At 38.6% G+C, this 21,467-nt stretch overlaps 1 protein-coding gene across 3 annotated transcripts in view; it reads left to right on the forward strand.

Annotated features, from left to right (window-relative positions):
- PEX7 (peroxisomal biogenesis factor 7) overlaps positions 1-21,467 on the forward strand; it is a 79,297-nt gene that overhangs the window by 12,664 nt on the left and 45,166 nt on the right. For 2 of the 3 annotated variants that reach the window (XR_008698354.1, XM_055535731.1), the window contains exons 4-8: positions 1,749-1,826; positions 2,213-2,321; positions 14,126-14,232; positions 16,123-16,236; positions 18,219-18,274. Coding sequence is in view for 2 of the 3 variants with exons in the window: in XM_055535731.1 (XP_055391706.1) it covers positions 1,749-1,826; positions 2,213-2,321; positions 14,126-14,232; positions 16,123-16,236; positions 18,219-18,274 (464 nt within the window). In the remaining variant the exon portion in view is untranslated. Of the gene's footprint in view, positions 1-1,748; positions 1,827-2,212; positions 2,322-14,125; positions 14,233-16,122; positions 16,237-18,218; positions 18,275-18,806; positions 19,133-21,467 lie in introns of those variants that run through there. The other variant, XM_055535732.1, reaches the window with a different exon arrangement.

A 21,467-nucleotide genomic window follows, 5' to 3' on the forward strand; every position in this document is an offset into this window, starting at 1 on the left:
GGTATATAATTTAAGTGAAGTGAAAGTGAAGTTGCTCAGTCGTGTCCAACTCTTGGCAACCCCATGGAATGTAGCCTACCAGGCTCCTCCGTCCATGGGATTTTCCAGGCAAGAATACTGGATTGGGTTGCCATTTCCTTCTCCAGGAGATCTTCCCGACCCAGGGGTTGAACCTAGGTCTCCTGCATTGTAGACAGACACTTTACTGTCTGAGCCACCCCAAAAAACTTCCCAGGTGGCATTAGTGCTAAAGAACTCACCTGCCAGTGCGGGAGACACAACAGACATGGGTTTGATCCCTGGTCAGAAAGATCCCCTAGAGGAGGAAATGGCAACCCACTCCAGTATTTTTGCCTGGAAAATTCCATGGACAGAGGAACCTGGCAGGCTACAGTCCATAGGGTTGCAAAGAGTCCGACAGGACTGAGTGACTGTACACAAAAAGCTCAGTAGTCAAGATAAATAATCTCTTGTGTTCATGCTAAGTCGCTTCAGTCGTGTGTCAGACTCTTTGTGACCCCATGGACTATAGCTAGTCAGGCTCCTCTGTCCATGGGATTCTCCAGGCAAGAATACTGGAGTGGGTTGCCTCCTCCAGTGGATCTTTCTGACCCAGGGCTTGAACCTGTGTGCCTTGAGTCTCTTACATCTCCTGGATGGGCAGGCGTGTTCTTTACCACTAGCGCCACCTGGGAAGCTCTAAACAATCTCTTAGTGCAGTATTTTTGAAATCAAATTTAATGTAAATCTACAATGAGCAAAATATCAAAGTTTTAAGTAAAGGCAGAATCAGTGTTACTAATTTTTTTGGTTTTAAACTCAGGTTCCAATATGGCTAGGCATAGCATTAGGCAGCAGAGAACAGGGAACCCATACTTTAGCTGCCACAAACCCCAGTCATACCTCCTACATAAATATGGTCGAGTTTTTAGATTCAAGATAAACCTGCTGGCTGTTCACACTTAATGGCATATTATTGGGTCTGGGGCAGGACTGCTTTTGTTAAGTTTAATTATGCACATAATTTAGTTGAACTTAGCTTCCAGTAGTGATCTGTATATGACCTGTTGTATCTGATAACAGGATTAAAACTGTTTCCATATGTTTTCAAATACTTCACTTGAAGTGGTTTACTGAGAGCAGCATTAGATAACTGAAGCTGTTTACCAAGAGGTCTGAAAGGAAAACCTCGTTCCTGTATGCTTTTATCAAGAAAGACTAAAACAGGGATATTAATTGAATTTTAATACTTTCTGATAAACTTTGGCCTGGCAAGTGTTTTTAGACGACTAACTTCCTAATCTTCTCTGATGTTTCTTCAGGGTGCTGCAGACAGTGATTTATTGGGAGGTTTAAGCATATGTATAATTTGTTTTAGTGGAGAAGGTCTTAGAAATACTCTGTAGTGTTCTCAGCTCTGTAGAGTGGAGCCTTATCTGTTAGGGGTAAGTCTAGGGGCATGGACACGATGACCTTTCTCTGACACCATGTGGAGATTTGTAGAGCTTTGATGTTTTAACCAAGTGAATTAGTGGTTCTGACTGACTATTCTGTTATAAATAGATAAGATGTAATGTTGAACTTGATGCTCTTTCCTTTTTAAAATTTATTTATTTATTTTAATTGGAGGATAATTACAACACTGTGATGGTTTCTGCCACACATCAGCACGAATCGGCCATAGGTATACCTGTGTCTCCCCCGCCCCAGCTCTTTTGCTTTATAAATGACACTTTTAAATGTTTTAGGTGTACAGTGTTGATTGGAGCCAAACCAGAGGTGAACAGCTTGTGGTGTCTGGCTCATGGGATCAAACTGTCAAACTGGTATGTCAGCATTACTGTATGTAAAACCAGATAGTCCCTTCCTCAGAGTGTCCACTCGAGTTTTTTATTTTCTAGAACATACTTCTCTTGCTTGTCAGTTAGACAGCTAATTTTCTTTTCAAAAAACATTATACTAAAGCGTTTATTAGAATTTAAAATTTTCTAATCTTTGAGCTATAAATAATTAGCTCAGCATTGATTATTTTGGCCTCTTAAATACTATATTGCTTTATATAAAAATATACTTTAAATCCTTGAGATATATGTGTATATTGTATGTGTATATACATATTAATATATATATATGATGTATCATATATAGTATATATAATGCATAAATTTTAATTTACTTCTGTTAAGTAATTAATCTGTTCCTTTATTTGTAGTGGGATCCAACTGTTGGAAAGTCTCTGTGCACTTTTAGAGGCCATGAAAGTGTCATTTATAGCACCATCTGGTCTCCCCACATTCCTGGCTGCTTTGCTTCATCCTCAGGTAAATAATACATTTACCAAAAACCTTGTTTGTGATGAATGGTGACCTCACTTTCCCCAGAAGGTGGCGCTGTGTACCTTAGGTTTGGAGAAGTAAGCATTCCTACTTGAACTCTTGAGACTATTTCATTCTTTCTTAGTCTCTAGACAAGAATTAGCCAACCTGCTTCTAACCTTTTCCCTTAACATGTACTTTTTTGGTGAGATGAGAGGTAAGGAACAAAGTGAGGACTCTGACATCGAACTTGATTGAATTTGGAAACTCTTCAGTGGTCGACTGTGGGACCTCAGGGTGATGTGATGACTTTTCTCATCAGTAAAATGGGGCTAAGAATGACTTGTGGAGTTGTTCACAGGATGAAATAAGGAAATACAAAATGTCTCTCACATAGTTAACCTCCTTTGCTTGATATTTACCCCTCTTTTAGGGATATTCTCTTTAATTCATTGCCACTAAGCCATAGCAAGACTATTTGGTATGATCATTTTTCCTGTTTGCTTTTAATGTATGTCTTCAATTCTAAGATTAAGTAGATACATACATGTATATATCTCTATATTTTTTAATGGAGAGAAGTCCTTTTATAGACATTTAAAAATTAGACTTTGTACTGTTTGCATGAGGGTTTACAAATTTGGTTCTTTAGGCCGATTCATAAATCATGTATAATCTGAACAATATAACATACATAATTTGTAGAGAAACATCGCACAGCTTGTCTGCAGCCCATTTAAAACAACATGGGCCACCTGCCAAATGGTCATTGAAATACTGGTCCGCATCTTCACTCGCCCCTGGCTGCTCCGGAGCACCTCTCGCCTGGCTGTCTGCCTTTCTCTCTCACCCTGCAGCCCTGCCCTCACAGCGCTTGTGCCCTGCCCTCACAGTGCTTGTACTTTCATTCTTTTACCTTTTTTCCCACCAGCCTAGCCTGTCATACTTCTGTGGTCCTGGCTTTACATGAACAAGTTCAGTGGCAAGGTCCTCCCAGAGGGTGAGGGGGAGAAGAGGCTTGAGACAGCAAGAACAATTTTCCTTTCTGTCCCTGGTTAGAAGGTAGAGTCATTCCCAGTGGGGAAACAGTACGTTGGAAGTCAGGGTTATATTCATGTGGTTTAGAATGGAATATTAATTCTTAGTAATATCATAATACCTGTCACACCATGACTTTTCATAATGTAAATTTGACAACCACAACTATTAATGAACAAATATGATTTAATTAATGATTAATTCATGATTAACGGTCTGTCTAAGGTAGGTCATAACCAGTTATGAATCTTTCCAAGTTGGAAACCAGTCTAGCTCCTTTTATTAGTTACTGAGCTGCTTTGGCTTAGATGGCTTTATCTTTGGTTTGTTGATCAAAATAAGGTTGCTAAGTCGGAGTAACAGTTACAGTAATGTGTAACATGTGTTAATTAATCATAAATGTTTGTGGTGATTGACAAGATAATATCAGCACTCTTTATTTCTTGTTTCTTGTATAACTATCAAAAAGTAAATTTATGAAGAGAAAACAGAAATGGTATCCCTGAAAATTTCTATTTGAGCATATACATAGTAAAGAAATTCAGACAACACAGAGACATGCCAAATAAAAAGTAAGTGCTCATCCCCCCTCTCCTATAGAACTGCTGTTAATAACATTTTCTTGTATTCCTCCATAAAAAGTCTATGCCCATTCCAAAATATTATTTAAAGTTGTTTTCTAGAACATACTTCTCTTGCTTTTCAGTTAGACAGCTAGTTTTCTTTTCAAAAAGCATTATACTAAAGCCTTTATTAGAATTTAAATTTTTCTAATCTTTGAGCTAATTAATAAAAAAGGAGGGTTTGTGGCATAGTAAAAGTTGGGGTAAGCTCTAAAACTCTCACTGTGCCTTTGCCATTTCAAGAGAGACAAGAAAATTTGCTTCCCAAATTGTGTACTTGCAGTGCCCTTCTTTGCATATTTTCTTTGCTTGAATTGTTTTCCTATATTTCCTATAGGGCATGTGTCTTCTTCAACATAGCTGAGTGCCTTACACAAGCAAGCAAACACTACAGTTTTTTGATTACTATTATATAAGCTATGGAAATAACCATATTATCAAATTTTTAAAAACATATTTAAGGTTAATTTTGATTGTCAAAAGGGATATTGTTGGTGAATCATTCAGATCATTAGTGAATGTCTGCTGTTGTCTGGGCACTGAAGATACACTGAGCATGTAGTCCAGTGGGAAAGAGAGCTGCTAAGAAAAAAACCTAGGGACAGGAATGATGAGGAGCGTGAAGTTCTTTGGGAAAGAGGTCACAGCACAGTGGTTAGGGACATGGACTCTGGAGCTGGACTTCCTGTGATCAGATTCTCCTTTCACTGCCCTTACATGGCTTCAGTCATGCTACTTAACCTCTGTCTCTTCATTCCTCATTTAAAAAATAAGAGTGATAATAATAACCTGTGTTGAGGAGTTTTGATGAGGATTAAGTGGACTAATTCAAATACAAGCTTGAAGGCTTAGGACCGTGCCTGGCACAGCATAAGGGCTCTCTGAGTGGCGTCTCCTGTCATTACCGTGTATGTTCAGGATCCGTGGGAACACAGCAAAGGGTTCTTGAGCTTGAGCTTGTCCAAAATTGGCTGGTCAGAGCAACTTCCCTAAGGAAATAGTGTTTCAGCTGCTACCTTATAAACAAGTAGATGAGGAAATGAGAAGTGGGAAGTAAAGGGATGAATGTGGAGAGTATAGGGCATGTTGGAGGAAGATTTGAATGGTCTTTGCATGCATTATGTGCTGTAAGGATTGAGAGTCAGTGCTTACCTGGGAGCTAAAACTCTGGGAACCGAGTTTCAGGTAACTTGCTCCAGGTAGAATCTGAAATGTCTGCTTGTATAATAACATACCTATCCAGTGATCCTGAAACCTGGCCCACCATCGCAGTCTGTTGCTGTTGTTTAGTCGCCAAGTCGAGTTTGGCTTTTTTGCGACTCCATGGACTGTAGCCCACCAGACTCCCCTGTCCATGGGGTTTTCCTGACAAGAATACTGGAGTGGATTGCTATTTCCTTCTCCAGGGGGTCTTCCTGACCCAGGGATCAAACCCGCGTCTCCTGCACTGGCAGGTAGATTCTTTACCCCTGAGCCACCAAGGAAGAGGAAGCTTAAAAAACAACAGAATTCTAGCCTTCATCTTAGTCCTGCTGAATCAGATGCCTCTGAGAGGTGTATGTTTTAATCACCCTAGCCGAGTCTAGTGATGAGCCTGATTTGGGAAACACTGTACTAGCCTGCGATATTGCTCTGTTTAAGATGTCTAATGAATAGCTTATTTCTGTTGATTCAATGGAAATTTCGTGTTTATTTTTAATAGAAATATACTTGTCTTTTAAAAACTCTACAGAATGGTTTCAGTGTTGAATTCAAAGAAGTGGTTTCCTAAGATTGAGAACTTAGTTTTTTTCCTGAGTTTTGTCAGTTATAGTTTGAGTTATAGTATAGTCTTTTATTCATTAATTCTCTTTGTTTTCTTGATTACAGACAAGAGTTTGCTATGAAACATACTATAATATTTGCATAAAATCATCTCAGCTGTAAAATTCATGGTTGAGGAACACAAAGTTGTAAAATATTTGTCTTCACAAATATTAAAAATGATAAGCAGCTTATATAATTGGCAGTCAAGACATAGTTTTATGTCTAATCCTGTGGCATACCTATAGCTAACTATATCATTCAACTGCTTATAACAGTTTATATTTTAAGATAGTATATAATAACATGGGCTTCCCAGGTGGCTCAGATGACAAAGAATCCACCTGCAGTGCAGGAGATCTGAATTCATTCCCTGGGTTGGGACGATCCCCCGGAGAAAGGAATGGCTACCCACTCCAGTATTCTTGCCTGAAGAATTCCATGGACAGAAGAGCCTGGCGGGCTATAGTCCATGGGGTTGTAAGGTGTCGGACACGACTGAACACCTAACACTTTCACTTGCATGAGAATATAATATTTAAGCTTTTCCAAGAATTTGATCACCTTCAAAGTTGTAATACTAAATTTGTCATTAGCTAAGTTAAGACAAACCAAAAGGAAGTAGTACTTTGACATTTAGATCTTCCGTAGCAGACTTCTCTAAGGGCATTGGTTTTGTTTAGTTCATTAAAGTTTTATTCTTACATAATACACATTTCCAAATTATATGAGATGGAAGGGAAGAATATTTGAGCTCTTTACATGAGGAGGATTAATATGAAGTAAACTTTCTTTTGAACCAAGAAAACCAAATTACTGCTATTACCGACTCCATATAATTGCATAAATCATAGCCATGCCTCAATGTGTGGAGTCCAGCAGTTTGAAAAAAACATCATTCTACTCAAAGAAAAAAGTCATCTGATAGGCATCTGGCATTTCAAATAAATCAAATTATTTGGGCCCAATATGCATCTTTTGCTGTTCATTTCACTTCCTGGTTTCAGATTCACCGTTTACACTCATTCTCTTTACCCAGCTTCTTCTTAATGCCGCAACTTGAATTAGACTTGGTAGTAGCCAGCACTTCCTGTACCATATTATGCACTTAAATTCACTGGTTTTATTGCCAGTGGTGAGTCTGCAACTGATAAGAGAAGCTGGTAATTCAGGTGGGTCTGTGGCACTGCCCCAGGGTCCTGGTAAACGTCTGGCTGACAATCAAAGGCCAGTTGTCTGGAAAATACAATTAAAAAAGCAATATAAATATAGATGTCCTGGTGGCTAAAAGAGTTGAATGAGTCATGGTACCAGTTGGCCAGAAGGTCTCTCCCCTACCTGGCAAATGAAATGAGGAGGAGGAAGTGCCGAATGTGTGCAGCAGAAGAGGAGTTCTCAGCTCCTTCAGAGCACTTCTCACTCTTTTTGTGCTCTTTAAGTTAACTGCCAGAGCGGACAACCTAAACCATAGTCTTTAAAAAAAAAAATAAAAAAACTTTGCCTGACTATGCTGGTGAAGAACCAGAATATTGTCCCAGAGAAATTTGATAGAGGCATCCACCCAGCCATTGTGGTTGTTATTTGTTTAATCTTTTGTTGAAGTATATAATACACACACAGAACAGTGCCTAATTATAGCATGATGAATTTTCACAACGAACACACCTGTGTACTGGGGCTTCCCAGGTGGCACTAGTGGTAAAGAATCTGCCTGCGCATGCAGGAGACTCCGGAGACCTGGGGTCTCAGGACCCAGGTCAAGAAACAGAATGTTCTCAGAGGCCAGTCATTACCCACCCCTGTCCATTCTTCCAGTCATTACATTCTTCCAGTCATTAACCACCCCTGTCCATTCGAGGATGACCTCTGAACTGCCTCCTAATAGCATTGATTAATGTTACCTGTTTTTATGTTGTGCTGTCTTGGTTTCTTTTGCTCAGCATTATGTTTTGTGAGATTCATCCATATTGTTGCTAAAATTACTAGTTACTTCTTAACTCCTAGTCCACATTTATTGTAATGTTTCGACATTGTAAAGCATTCACATACACCCATAGAATGTAATTATTAGGATGAACATGAGCTCACTGAACTTTAAACAATGCTTTGAAGTGAAGTGAAGTCGCTCAGTCATGTCCAACTCTTTGCGACCCCATGGACTGTAGCCTGCCAGGCTCCTCTGTCCATGGGATTTTCCAGGCAAGAATACTGGAGTGGGTTGCCATGCCCTACTCCAGGGGATCTTCCTGATGCAGGAATCGAACCCATGTCTCCTACATCTTCTGCATTGCAGGTGGATTCTTTACCATCTGAGCCACCAAGGGAGCCCTTCAGACCTGATTGGTTCAGCTCAGTTCAGTTGCTCAGTTGTGTCTGCAACATCCGTCCTTCCAATGAACATTCAGGACTGATTTCCTTTAGGATGGACTGATTGGATCTCCTTGCAGTCCAAGGGACTCTCAAGAGTCTTCTCCAACACCACGGTTCAAAATCATCAATTCTTCGGCGCTCAGCTTTCTTTATAGTCCAACTCTCACATCCATACATGACTACTGGAGAAACCATAGCCTTGACTAGACAGATCTTTGTTGACAAAGTAATGTCTCTGCTTTTTAATATGCTGTCTAGGTTGGTCATAACTTTTCTTTCAAGGAGTAAGCGTCCTTTTATTTCATGGCTCTAGTCACCATCTTTAGTGATTTTGGAGCCCAGAAAAATAAATCTGCCACTGTTTCCATTGTTTCTCCATCTATTTCCCATGAAGTGATGGGACTGGATGCCATGATCTTAGTTTTCTGAATGTTGAGCTTTAAGCCAACTTTTTCACTCTACTCTTTCACTTTCATCAAGACACTCTTTGGTTCTTCTTCACTTTCTGCCATAAGGGTGGTGTCATCTGCATATCTGAGGTTATGATATTTCTCCAGGAAATCTTGATTCCAACATGTGCTTCATCCAGCCCAGTGTTTCTCATGATGTACTCTGCATATAAGGTAAATAACCACAGTGACAATATACAGCCTTGACATACTCCTTTTCCTATTTGGAACCAGTCTGTTGTTCCATGTCCAGTTCTAACTGTTACTTCCTGACCTGCATACAGATTTCTCAAGAGGCAGGTCAGGTGGTCTGGGATTCCCATCTCTAAGAATTTTCCACGGTTTATTGTGATCCACACAGTCAAAGGCTTTGGCATAGTCAATAAAGCAGAAGTAGATATTTTTCAGGAGCTCTCTTGTTATTCGATGATCCAGCAATTTGTTGGCTTTTTGATCTCTGGTTCCTCTGCCTTTTCTAAAACCAGCTTGAACATCTGGAAGCTCACAGTTTAAGTATTGCTGAAGCCTGGCTTGGAGAATTTTGAGCATTCCTTTACTAGCGTGTGAGATGAGTGCAATTGTGCAGTAGTTTGAGCATTCTTTGGCATTGCCTTTCTTTGGGATTAGAATGAAAACTGACCTTTTCCAGTTCTGTGGCCACTGCCAAGTTTTCTAAATTTGCTGGCATATTGAGTGCAGCACTTTCACAGCATCATCTTTTAGGATTTGAAGTAGCACAACTGGAATTCCATCACCTCCACTAGCTTTGTTCGTAGTGAGGCTTCCTAAGACCCACTTTGACATCACATTCCAGGATGTCTGGCTCTAGGTGAGTGATCACACCATTGTGATTATCTGGGTCGTGAAGATCTTTTTTGTACAGTTCTTCTGTGTATTCTTGCCACCTCTTCTTAATTATCTTCTGCTTCTGTTAGGTCCATACCATTTCTGTCCTTTATTGTGCCCATCTTTGCATGAATTGTTCCTTTGGTATCTCTAATTTTCTTGAAGAGATCTCTAGTCTTTCCCATTCTGTTGTTTTCCTCTATTTCTTTGCATTGATGGCTGAGGAAGGCTTTCTTATCTCTCCCTACTGTTCTTTGGAACTCTGCATTCAAATGGGTATATCTTTCCTTTTCTCCTTTGCTTTTCACTTCTTTTCAGAGCTGTTTGTAAGGCCTCCTCAGACAGCCATTTTGCTTTTTTGCATTTCTTTTTCTTGGAGATGGTTTTGCTCCCATCTCCTATACAATGTCACAAACCTCTATCCATAGTTCATTAGGCACTCTATCAGATCTAGTCCCTTAAATCTATTTCTCACTTCCACTGTATAATCGTTAGGGATTTGATTTAGGTCATACCTGAATGGTCTAGTGGTTTTCCCTACTTTCTTCAATTTAAGTCTGAATTTGGCAATAAGTTCATGATCTGAGCCACAGTCAGTTCCCAGTCTTGTTTTTGCTGACTATATAGAGCCTCTCCATCTTTGACTTCAAAGAATATAATCAATCTGATTTCGGGGTTGACCATCTGGTGATGTCCATGTGTAGAGTCTTCTCTTGTGTTGTTGGAAGAGGGTGTTTGCCATGACCAGTGCATTCTCTTGGCAGAACTCTATTAGCCTTCACCCTGCTTCATTCTGTACTCCAAGGCCAAATTCGCCTGTTACCCCAGGTGTTTCTTAACTTTCTACTTTTGCCTTCCAGTCCCCTAAAATGAAAAGGACATCTGTTTTGGGTGTTAATTCTAGAAAGTCTTGTAGGTCTTCATAGAACTGTTCAGCTTCTTCAGCATTACTGGACAGGGCATAGACTTGGATTACTGTGATATTGAATGGTTTGCCTTGGAAACAAACAGAGATCATTCTGTTGTTTTTGAGATTGCATCCAAGCACTGCATTTCAGACCCTTTTGTTGACTGTGATGGCTACTCCCTTGCCCACAGTAGTAGATATAATGGTCATCTGAGTTAAATTCACCCATTCCAGTCCATTTTAGTTCGCTGATTCCTAGAATGTCAGTGTTCACTCTTGCCATCTCCTGTTTGATCACTTTCAATTTGCCTTGATTCATGGACCTAACATTCCAGGTTCCTATGCAATATTGCTCTTTATAGCATCGGACCCTGCTTGCATCACCAGTCACATCCACAACTGGGTGTTGTTTTTACTTTGGCTGCGTCTCTTCATTCTTTCTGGAGTTATTTCTCCACTGATCTCCAGCATATTGGGCACCTACTGACCTGGGGCGTTCATCTTTCACTGTCCTATCTTTGTGCCTTTTCATACTGTTCATGGGGTTCTCAAGGCAGGAATACTGAAGTGGTTTGCCATTCCCTTCTCCAATGGACCACATTTTGTCAGAACTCTCCACCATGACCCGTGTTATATGTTATATCAGATTTGATATAACATAAATTTATGAAATCTAGTGTACATCATTTAAACATTTCCTGTGTTTTAACTGGAAGCCCTGTGCTGAATTAAATCTTTTTCTCTGGAGCTAGGCTTTGAGATGGAGAAGGAAATGGCACCCCACTCCAGTACTCTTGCCTGGAAAATCCCATGGACGGAGGAGCCTGGTAGGCTGCAGTCCATGGGGTCGCTAAGAGTCGGACACTGAAGCGACTTCCCTTTCACTTTCCACTTGCATGCATTGGAGAAGGAAATGGCAGCCCACTCCAGTGTTCTTGCCTGGAGAATCCCAGGGACGGCGGAGCCTGGTGGGCTGCCGTCTATGGGGTCGCACAGAGTCGGGCACGACTGAAGCGATTTAGCAGCAGCAGCAGCAGGCTTTGAGAGTCTGAAGCTTCAGGTGAATTCCATTCACTGCTGCCATGATGATAAGGAATCACCTCTGCCTGCAGGTGGTAATAGTAGAACTTGAGCAACTGTAGGTCTTTGTAGAATTTATTGAAAAGCAACCCCAGAAGGGGAAGGGGTGCTTAAACAACCTGAGGACACATTCTGTCTCTAATCTGGACTTTTGTCTGCTGGCTGACTTGACTGTGCCGGTCAACTTTCTCCATACAGTGAAACACATGGCCACCAACAATTCCTCTGTTTTGTAACCTGTAAATTCTCTTGTGTGAGGGGGACTAGCATTATTTTTTCAGTTATAGTTCAGAGAAATCCCAAATATCTCCTTTTGGCCAGTTTAGCTGTGCCAGGGGCAGCTTTGTAAGGCAGATATGTTTTTGTGTCTTTGGAAGTATAGTTGGTTTTCAAAGTTATGTAAGTTGCAGTTATACAAAATAGTGATTCACAATTTTTAAAGGTTATACACCATTTATAGTTATTACAAAATATTAGCTATATTCCCTTTGTTGTACAATATATGTTTGTATCTTATTTTATATGTGATAGTTTGTACTTCTTAATCTCCTACCCCTGTATTTTCCTCCTGTCCTTCTCTCACTGAGCTGGTGACCACTGATTTGTTCCCTGTTTCTGTGGGTCTGTATGAGGCAGATATTTTGTCGTAGGTAAGGAAAATGACAATTCAAGACATTAAGGAACTTGACTGAACGTCGTCAACTACGAAATGATTGAGCTGGACTAGAGCTAAGCTCTGAAGCTCCAAAGCCCCTGTTCTTCAACTCGACATTTCAGTGCCACAAGCAGTGTAATTCTTATCTTTCTTAACTTGCAAAGAAATCAGAAAAAAATTGTCTGAAATTATTGGACTTAGCTAAATGACAAATAATTTAGAATTGGGATGATAGGAAATTATATGTAGGTAACTAAAGGAAATGTTTAAAAGTTAATGTTTTTCAGTTCAGTTCAGTCGCTCAGTTGTGTCTGACTCTTTGCGACCCCATGAATCGCAGCACGCCAGGCCTCCCTGTCCATCACCAACTCCCGGAGTTCCCTCAGACTCACGTCCATCGAGTCAGTGATGCCATCCAGCCATCTCATCCTCTGTTGTCCCCTTCTCCTCCTGCCCCCAATCCCTCCCAGCATCAGAGTCTTTTCCAATGAGTCAACTCTTCGCATGAGGTGGACAAAGTACTGGAGTTTCAGCTTTAGCATCATTCCTTCTAAGGAACACCCAGGCCTCATCTCCTTTAGAATGGACTGGTTGGATCTCCTTGCAGTCCAAGGGACTCTCAAGAGTCTTTGCCAACACCACAGTTCAAAAGCATCAATTCTTCAGCGCTCAGCTTTCTTCAAAGTCCAACTCTCACATCTATACATGACCACTGGAAAAACCATAGCCTTGACTAGAGGGACCTTTGTTGGCAAAGTAATGTCTCTGCTTTTGAATATGCTATCTAGGTTGGTCATAACTTTCCTTCCAAGGAGTAAGCGTCTTCTAATTTCATGGCTACAGTCACCATCTGTAGTGATTTTGGAGCCCAGAAAAATAAAGTCTGACACTGTTTCCACTGTTTCCCCATCTATTTCCCATGAAGTGGTGGGACCAGATGCCATGATCTTCATTTTCTGAATGTTGAGCTTTAAGCCAACTTTTTCACTCTCCTCTTTTACCTTCATCAAGAAGCTTTTTCTTCCCTTTCTGCCATAAGGGTGGTGTCATTTGCATATCTGAGGTTATTGATATTTCTCCCTGCAATCTTGATTCCAGCTTGTGCTACCACTTATTAGCATATCTGCTATATGCTAGAGACCATGCTAACGCTTTACAGAAACTTTATTACACTAAATGTTTTTGTACCATCCTCCATCCAGGCATTCTGAGGAACTAGTCTCAGAGATATTATACAGCTTGTACAGGGTCACACAACTACTAAATGGAATCAAGACCATCACAGCATTTTTATTTTACATTAACCTGAAATGGCTTTCTCAGAGGATCAGTTATTGTTTGTAATTTACTTTTGATGGAGATATACATATATTCAGAATTTTTCATCTGGTCATTTTGTTGTTTCCTCATATTTTACAAAATTGAAGGCAAACAGCATCTAAAACAGTTAATCAGGGTTGACTCTGTGCAGGTAGGTGGTATAAATTTTTTTTGTAGTAATTCAGCATATAATCCTTACATTTTCTCTGCTTGTTTCTTTCAAGGTGAAATCCATACCTTTGGATGGCCCTTTAAAATGTAATAAATGTAAAAGCTAAGATTTGAAATTATCCATTCTGACTTGGACTTTGCACACATTTTACAGTAAAACTGTTACCATTTTGCTTCCTGTAGAATATACTGGTATAGGGTGCTAACTTTACTTACAAGAAATGAGGATTTTCAGAGCCTTTCCTTTCCTAAAGAAAAATGCATTGGGTGTGTGCTTAGTCACTGTTCTGCTTGTGTCAGTGTGAGATTCAGGTTCTCCTGCTTTTGAGTAGATCTAAAAACTTAATATGGTGCCTTATTTTTTGTAGTTGTCACTTGTAGTAGTTCTTATATATTATTACAGTATAAAACAATGTATCTAGTGTATATGACATACAGATGGCAATGTCCTGATAATGGAAGTGGTGTGTTTTCCCCGACTTGTCATCATGGGTACCAGGCATCCAAGTGGTGTGATAAAGAGTGATCAAGTCTTCCTCTTTCACCAGGCGATCAGACTTTGAGAATTTGGGACGTGAAGACAACAGGAGTCAGAATTGTGGTTCCAGCACATCAGGCAGAAATTTTGAGCTGTGACTGGTGTAAATACAATGAGGTACCCTATCTGGTTCTATCCTTAGCTACCAAGCCCTTCCTAACATTGAACTGTTCTAGATTTTATCTTTGTTTATGTGGACTTGGATAGTGTTTACGGGCCATTAAGTTAGATTTAGTCCCTTTCATTTCTAATTGATGATTGTGAGTGACCTGCATTAGCATTAATTGGATTTAAGTGCACATAAAACAGGCTGAATAAGAAACAGAAATTCTCAAAAGTTCAATAGTGCAGCCTTACTTGTTTGTTTGGGGAACTGCTTTACAATATGTATAATTTTTTACTTTATTGCTCCTAACCCTGCCAATTTATATCATCTTTTGCCTTCATTTCTTGTGCACTTTGCTGGTGAGGCTGCTGAACTATTTGTAACTTGATTTTTACTTTGACAGTCCATTGCTTTTAGGAATTTACTATTTCATTTTCTCTTAAAAGCCTAACCAAGCTTCATGTTTCTGGAAGATAGCAGTGTCCATTTGCAACCTTTTGCAACTTTCAGCTAACCATACGGGCATATGAATTAGAAATAGAAATGGATTAAATATGTGTTGATATGCAGTTTAAATATATTTATCTACCTGAAGTGGTCTGTTGACTGTGACAGTTAAGCATAACATATACTTTGTTTTTTTCCCCAATTTTAGTCAATGAAAATTAAGGGAACATTGTATTGGCTGAGTTTTTAAATTAGAAAGAAATAAAATAAATTAAAAGAAGATATAGAACATATTCAAAATAATACTTGATTTTAATAAAATTTTCAGTGCCGATGACTGCATTTCAAATCTCACCCATGATTTTTCCGAATAAGAAAATAAAATTGTGGACTATATGTTATACTTTTGGGAATTCTAAAAAAGATGCTGATATGTACTTGCTGCTGCTGCTGCTAAGTTGCTTCAGTCGTGTCCAACTCTGTGTGACCCCATAGACGGCAGCCCACCAGGCTCCCCCGTCCCCGGGATTCTCCAGGCAAGAACACTGGAGTGGGTTGCCATTTCCTTCTCCAAATGCATGAAAGTGAAAAGTGAAAGTAAAGTCGCCCAGTCGTGTCCGACTCTTAGCAACCTCATGGACTGCAGCGTTCCAGGTCCTCTGTCCATGGGATTTTCCAGGCAAGAGTACTGGAGTGGGTTGCCATTGCCTTCTCCGGATATACACTTGAGAGTACTCTAAAAAATTTTTTAAAAACAATCACTGAAGCTTTTTAAAAATGAGCTTATATTGAAGTCCAAAATGTCAGACAATGGATTACTGCCCTGGTTGATGTGGAGTGGGGCTGAGCGTGGACCCAGCTCTTGGCTTATTCAGCCGTGAACTCTGGGTTCACCTAGGGTTCTAGATAGGAGACTACCCACTATTTGCATAAATTCTCAGATAGAGTTAGCTATTACATTAAGACATGGTCCATGAGAGTTAGGAGCAATGATTGATTAGGAAAACAACATTTAATCTATACCTTGGCCCTTTCAAATATTTGTCAATTAGCAGTCTCTTGCCTTTTAATGCAGGGTAGAAACCTCAGAGGACGCTGAAGAGACAGGTGGACTCTTTTGTCAGGTGTACTTTTTAATAACTTGTGTTCTTATTAGTATCCCTACAAGTAGACGGGAGAAGCTACAATGTTGTTTGAGACTATGCCTTTTTCTCTTGTGTACTGTGTTCCTTCATATACCTAAGGCATATTGAGTTCCTTTTCTTTCAAGTCATACTAAGTTTTGCTTTTGATGTATATTTTAACTCCTTTCTATAATGTTATGTAACTTTTCAAGAATGACTCCTGGGTTCAGATTAAATAAGTACCAGAAAATAGGAAATATTTCCAGTAGGAAAGCTTGGCTACTGCATAATTGTAAACAGTCGCACTTAACCTTGCTTTATTGTTTTCAGAATTTGGTGGTGACAGGGGCGGTTGATTGTAGTTTGAGAGGCTGGGACTTGAGGAATGTACAACAACCTGTGTTTGAACTTCTTGGTCACACCTATGCTATTAGGAGAGTGAAAGTAAGTTTTTATCCTTTCTTTTTCTACACAGAACAAAAAGATAGATACTGTCAATGAAGTATATTTAAAAGGTGTTTAAGGGATGGGGTTATTGATTCTTTTTTTTTTTTTTGCGTTTTGTTACCCAGTGAATGGTAGTAAACATTGAAAGCTAAAATTAGGTAAAACACTGGAATGATTATTGAGTGACTTATAACAATATAGTCAGGTGGTACTCAGGAGTCAATAAAAATGTTCTTCTCATTCTGTCATCCCCATGCTACTATTTCTTTTAAAACTTTATAGTAATTTAGTTTTAGTATTATAGTCTTTATAATTTTTCATTCAGTGGAAAAGTTTATTTTGTTGAAACTTGTACAGAGAGGTGGTTAATTCTTTCTTTTCCCTAACATGATTATATATGTGAATGTTCACAAAAGTTATAGAGTATAGAAAAATTTCCACTTTGTAAATAGTAGAGATAACTTTTTTCTTCTGCTTCTCCTGAATTTGTCAGGTTATAAAGTGACTAACGTTAGTTTTCCAGCTTTTTTTTTTTTTTTGGTGTGTTGGGTCCTTGTTACTCCACGGGGGCATTCTCTAGTTACGGCAGGCGGGGACGTCTCACTGTGGTGGCTTCTCTTCTTATGGACCAGTGGGCTCTAGAGTGCCGGCTCAGTAGTTGTGGTGCATGGGCTTTGTTGCATGTGGGTAGCCTCCCGGACCAGGGATCAAATATATGTTTCCTGCATTGGCAAGTGGATTCTTAACCACTGAACCACCAGGGAAGTCCTTCCCAGCTTTTATTTAGATAAATTTTGCTAAGTCACTGTGGAAAACATCTTATTAAGGGACATCTCCCAATTTAATTTTTGATTTTTTACATTACAGATAAGTACCTTTTTGATCTTTCAATTAAGATAGTTATGTTATTCCTATTTTAAAAATTCTAAATTGCAGTTAATATTTAAAATTTTTCTGATTATAACTCAAAATATGAGACCCAGTGCCCAGATTTTTTTTAAATGGCACACAAGTTTTGGTAGTTAAAAAATGTTTTCTATATATACTTCATAATTCTTCTGAGAATGAAATAGGGTGAAATAGTGAAAGTGTTTTGCAAACTGTGAAGAAATTCAAATGTAAGTATATATGTGTCTATAAACATTTAAAGTACTGGTAAGAAAAACGCTGAGGAAATAAAATTACAGTGGGCAGCCAGTTAAAAGATATATATTAATACTTGTATATTACCTGTCTTAAAAATTTGCAATTTTTGACCTTGATATCATTTTCATTAGATGTGATATACAAATAGCATAAAAATTATTTTAAAACTTTTAACATTTAAATGTTAGATGCTTGTACCTAATAGCAGTCATAAAATATATTTACAAGATTGGTAAATTATATAATTAATTATATGTATAAATCGTCGTACACTTATGTCCTTTAGATTTGTAGAAGTTGATTTTGGATAACCAATATGAAATTGTGCTTAATTTTTCTGGAATAGCAACATTTAGGGAATATTTAATTCTAAATAAGATTTAAAAAGCTTGAGAAATGACTTTCTTTGAAGAATGTAAAAACAACCATTTTTCCTGTAGGTGGATACTAAAAGACTAAAAGATTTTTGCCTTGAATTAAAGCGTAATAAGGTTTGGAAAAGCATACTTAAAAAATTTTTTTATTGGAGTATAGTTGAGTTACAATGTTGTGTTAGTTTCACGTGTACAGCAAAGTGGATCAGTTATACATATACATATATCCATTCTTTTTTTAGATTCTTTTCCCATATACGCCATTACAGAGTACTGAGTATAGAGTTCTCTGTGCTATATAGTAGGTCTTTATTAGTTATCTATTTGACATATAGTAGTGTCTGTACTTCTGACAGTCCTGTCTAGACATTGTAATAATGTTCATGGGAATGATCTTATGAAGTACCATGTTATAATTACAGTTAACCTCAAAAAGGACTTTTTTGTTTTCTTTTGTAGTTTTCACCATTTCATGCTTCTGTGCTGGCCTCTTGTTCCTATGATTTTACTGTAAGGTACAGTGGTTTTTGATATGTTTCATTGTAAAATATCAAGTACCATTTGCATCTTTATAACTTTTATTAAGGATATGTTTATTTTGCTAATATAAAAATAATCTGAGCTGGGAACATGAGAATATTTTCTACTGGGATTAATATTATATTTTCCTGTTTTTATGATCTAGTCACATGAATGAATGAATTCTTTATTATTTAAAGATTTGCTTGATCTTTCTATTTAAGTCTTTTTTCCTGACTGTTCTTCCTAAAGTAATATCTTCCTATGCTATAGATTGACTAGCTAGTACCTTTTTAAATTTAGATTTCAAAAGTTGTGAAATCTTATTTGCTTAGGTCTAATTATATAAATCTTACGGCTAAAATTGATATAAAAAAACAACATGAATGTATGTATGTTTGCGGATGACTATGTATGTGTGTATACATTTGTATCTATGTATGAATATGTATATATGTATCTCTAATCCTAGCCCCAGTTCTGATCCCATACTACACAGGGTTCATTCTACTTTTTCTTCTTTTCCAGATTTATAACTCCTGATTTTCATTATTTACAACATTTTTACTTACTTGCTGTTCTAGAATTCTAGGAAAGTAGTTTGGAAATCACTTTGTATCAATTCATAAAGATCTTTTTCATTCTGCATAATAACTCCTTTATGTACATATACTATAGTTTATTCAGTTATTCTCCTATATATGGATATTTAACTTGTTTCAAGTATTTTATAAATAACAGTGCCACAATGAATAATAACCTTGTACGTGCGTATGTTCACATCACTAGAGAATTAGCTTCAGAATATATTCCCAGAAGTGGGATTGCTAAAATAAAAGGTAATGATATAAATATATATCTTCTGTTTTGTTATATATATATATATATATTTGTTGTGTATTCCTACCCATGAGGAATATTCCAGTTTCCATTCCAAGCAATAGTGTTTGAGAGTGCCTGTTTCTCTACCATCTAAGGATCATTGATTCTTTAGGGGTTTCCAAGTTCATGATCATAACATCTATAAATCTAGTTTTACATCTTCAGGTTCTGATGCCCCTAATTGATTTATCTGATTGCCTTGATAGATACCTCTATTACAGTGTTAAATAGTGTTATAGTGAAGTGAAATTCAGACATAAATTGAAGAAAATAGGGGAAACCACTAGACCATTCAGGTATGACCTAAATCAAATCCCTTATGATTACACACTGGAAGTGACAAATAGATTCAAGGGAGTAGATCTGATAGAGTGCCTGAAGAACTATGGGCAGAGGTTCTTGACATTGTATAGGAGGCAGGGATCAAGACCATCCCCAAGAAAAAGAAATACAAAAAGGTAAAATGGTTGTCTGAGGCGGCCTTACAAATAGCTCTGAAAAGAAGAGAAGTGGAAGGCAAAGGAGAAAAGGAAAGATATACCCATTTGAATGCACAGTTCCAAAGAATAGCAAGGAGAGATAAGAAAGCCTTCCTCACTGATCAGTGCAAAGAAATAGAGGAAAACAATAGAATGGGAACGACTAGAGATCTCTTCAAGAAAATTAGAGATACCAAAGGAACAATTCATGCAAAGATAGGTACACTAAAGGACAGAAATGGTACAGACCTAACAGAAGCAGAAGATACTAAGAAGAGGTGGCAAGAATACACAGAAGAACTGTACAAAAAAGATCTTCATGACCCAGATAGTCATGATGGTGTGATCACTCACCTAGAGCCAGACATCCTGGAATGTGAAGTCAAGTGGGCCTTAGGAAGCCTCACTACAAACAAAGCTAGTGGAGGTGATGGAATTCCAGTTGTGCTACTTCAAATCCTAAAAGATGATGCTGTGAAAGTGCTGCACTCAATATGCCAGCAAATTTGGACAACTCAGCAGTGGCCACAGGACTGGAAAAGGTCAGTTTTCATTCCAATCCCAAAGAAAGGCAATGCCAAAGAACCTTCAGACTACCACACAATTGCACTCATCTCACACGCTAGTAAAGTAATGCTCAAAATTCTCCAAGTCAGGCTTCAGCAATAAGTGAACCGTGAACTTCCAGATGTTCAAGCTGGTTTTAGAAAAGGCAGAGGAACCAGAGGTCAAATTGCCAACATTTGTTGGATCATCGAATAATAAGAGAGCTCCAGAAAAACGTTTACTTCTGCTTTATTGACTATGCCAAAGCCTTTGACTGTGTGGATCACAACAAACTGTGGAAAATTCTTAAAGAAATGGGAATACCAGACCACATGCCCGGCCTCTTGAGAAATCTGTATGCAGGTCAGGAAGCAACAGTTAGAACTGGACATGGAAGAACAGACTGGTTCCAAATAGGAAAAGGAGTACGTCAAGGCTGTGTATTGTCACTGTGCCTATTTAACTTATGTGCAGAGTGCATCATGAGAAATGCTCATGATGAAGCGTTTGGATGGATGAAGCACATGCTGGAATCAAGATTGCCAGGAGAAATATCAATAACCTCAGATATGCAGATGACACCACCCTTATGGCAGAAAGTGAAGGACTAAAGAGCCCCTTGATGATAAAGAGGAGAGTGAAAAAGTTGGCTTAAGACTCAACATTCAGAAAACAAAGATCATGGCATCTGGTCCCACCACTTGATGGCAAATAGATGGGGAAACGGTGGAAACAGATTTTAGTTTTTTGGGCTCCAAAATCACTGCAGATGGTGACTGCAGCCATGAAACTGAAAGACCTTTGCTCCTTGGAAGAAAAGTTATGACCAACCTAGACAGTATATTAAAAAGCAGAGACATTATTTTGCCAACAAAGGACCATCAAGTCAAAGTTATGGTTTTTCCAGTATTCGTGTATGGATGTGAGAGTTGGACTGTAAAGAAAGCTGAGCGCTGAAGAATTGATGCTTTTGATCTGTGGTGTTGGAGAAGACTCTTGAGAGTCCCTTGGACTGCAAGGAGATCCAACCAGTCCATCCTAATGGAAATCAGGTCCTGAATATTCATTGGAAGGACTGATGCTGAAGCTGAAAGTCCAATACTTTGCCACCTGATGTGAAAAACTGACTCATTGGAAAAGACTGTGATGCTGGGAGGGACTGGGGGCAGGAGGAGAAGGGGACGACAGAAAATGATATGGTTGGATGGCATCACCAACAGAATGGACGTGAGTTTGAGTAAACTCCAGGAGTTGGTGATGGACAGGGAGGCCTGGCATGCTG

Source organism: Bubalus kerabau, chromosome 9, assembly GCF_029407905.1.
Source record: "Bubalus kerabau isolate K-KA32 ecotype Philippines breed swamp buffalo chromosome 9, PCC_UOA_SB_1v2, whole genome shotgun sequence".
Classification (NCBI taxonomy): Eukaryota; Metazoa; Chordata; class Mammalia; order Artiodactyla; family Bovidae; genus Bubalus; species Bubalus kerabau.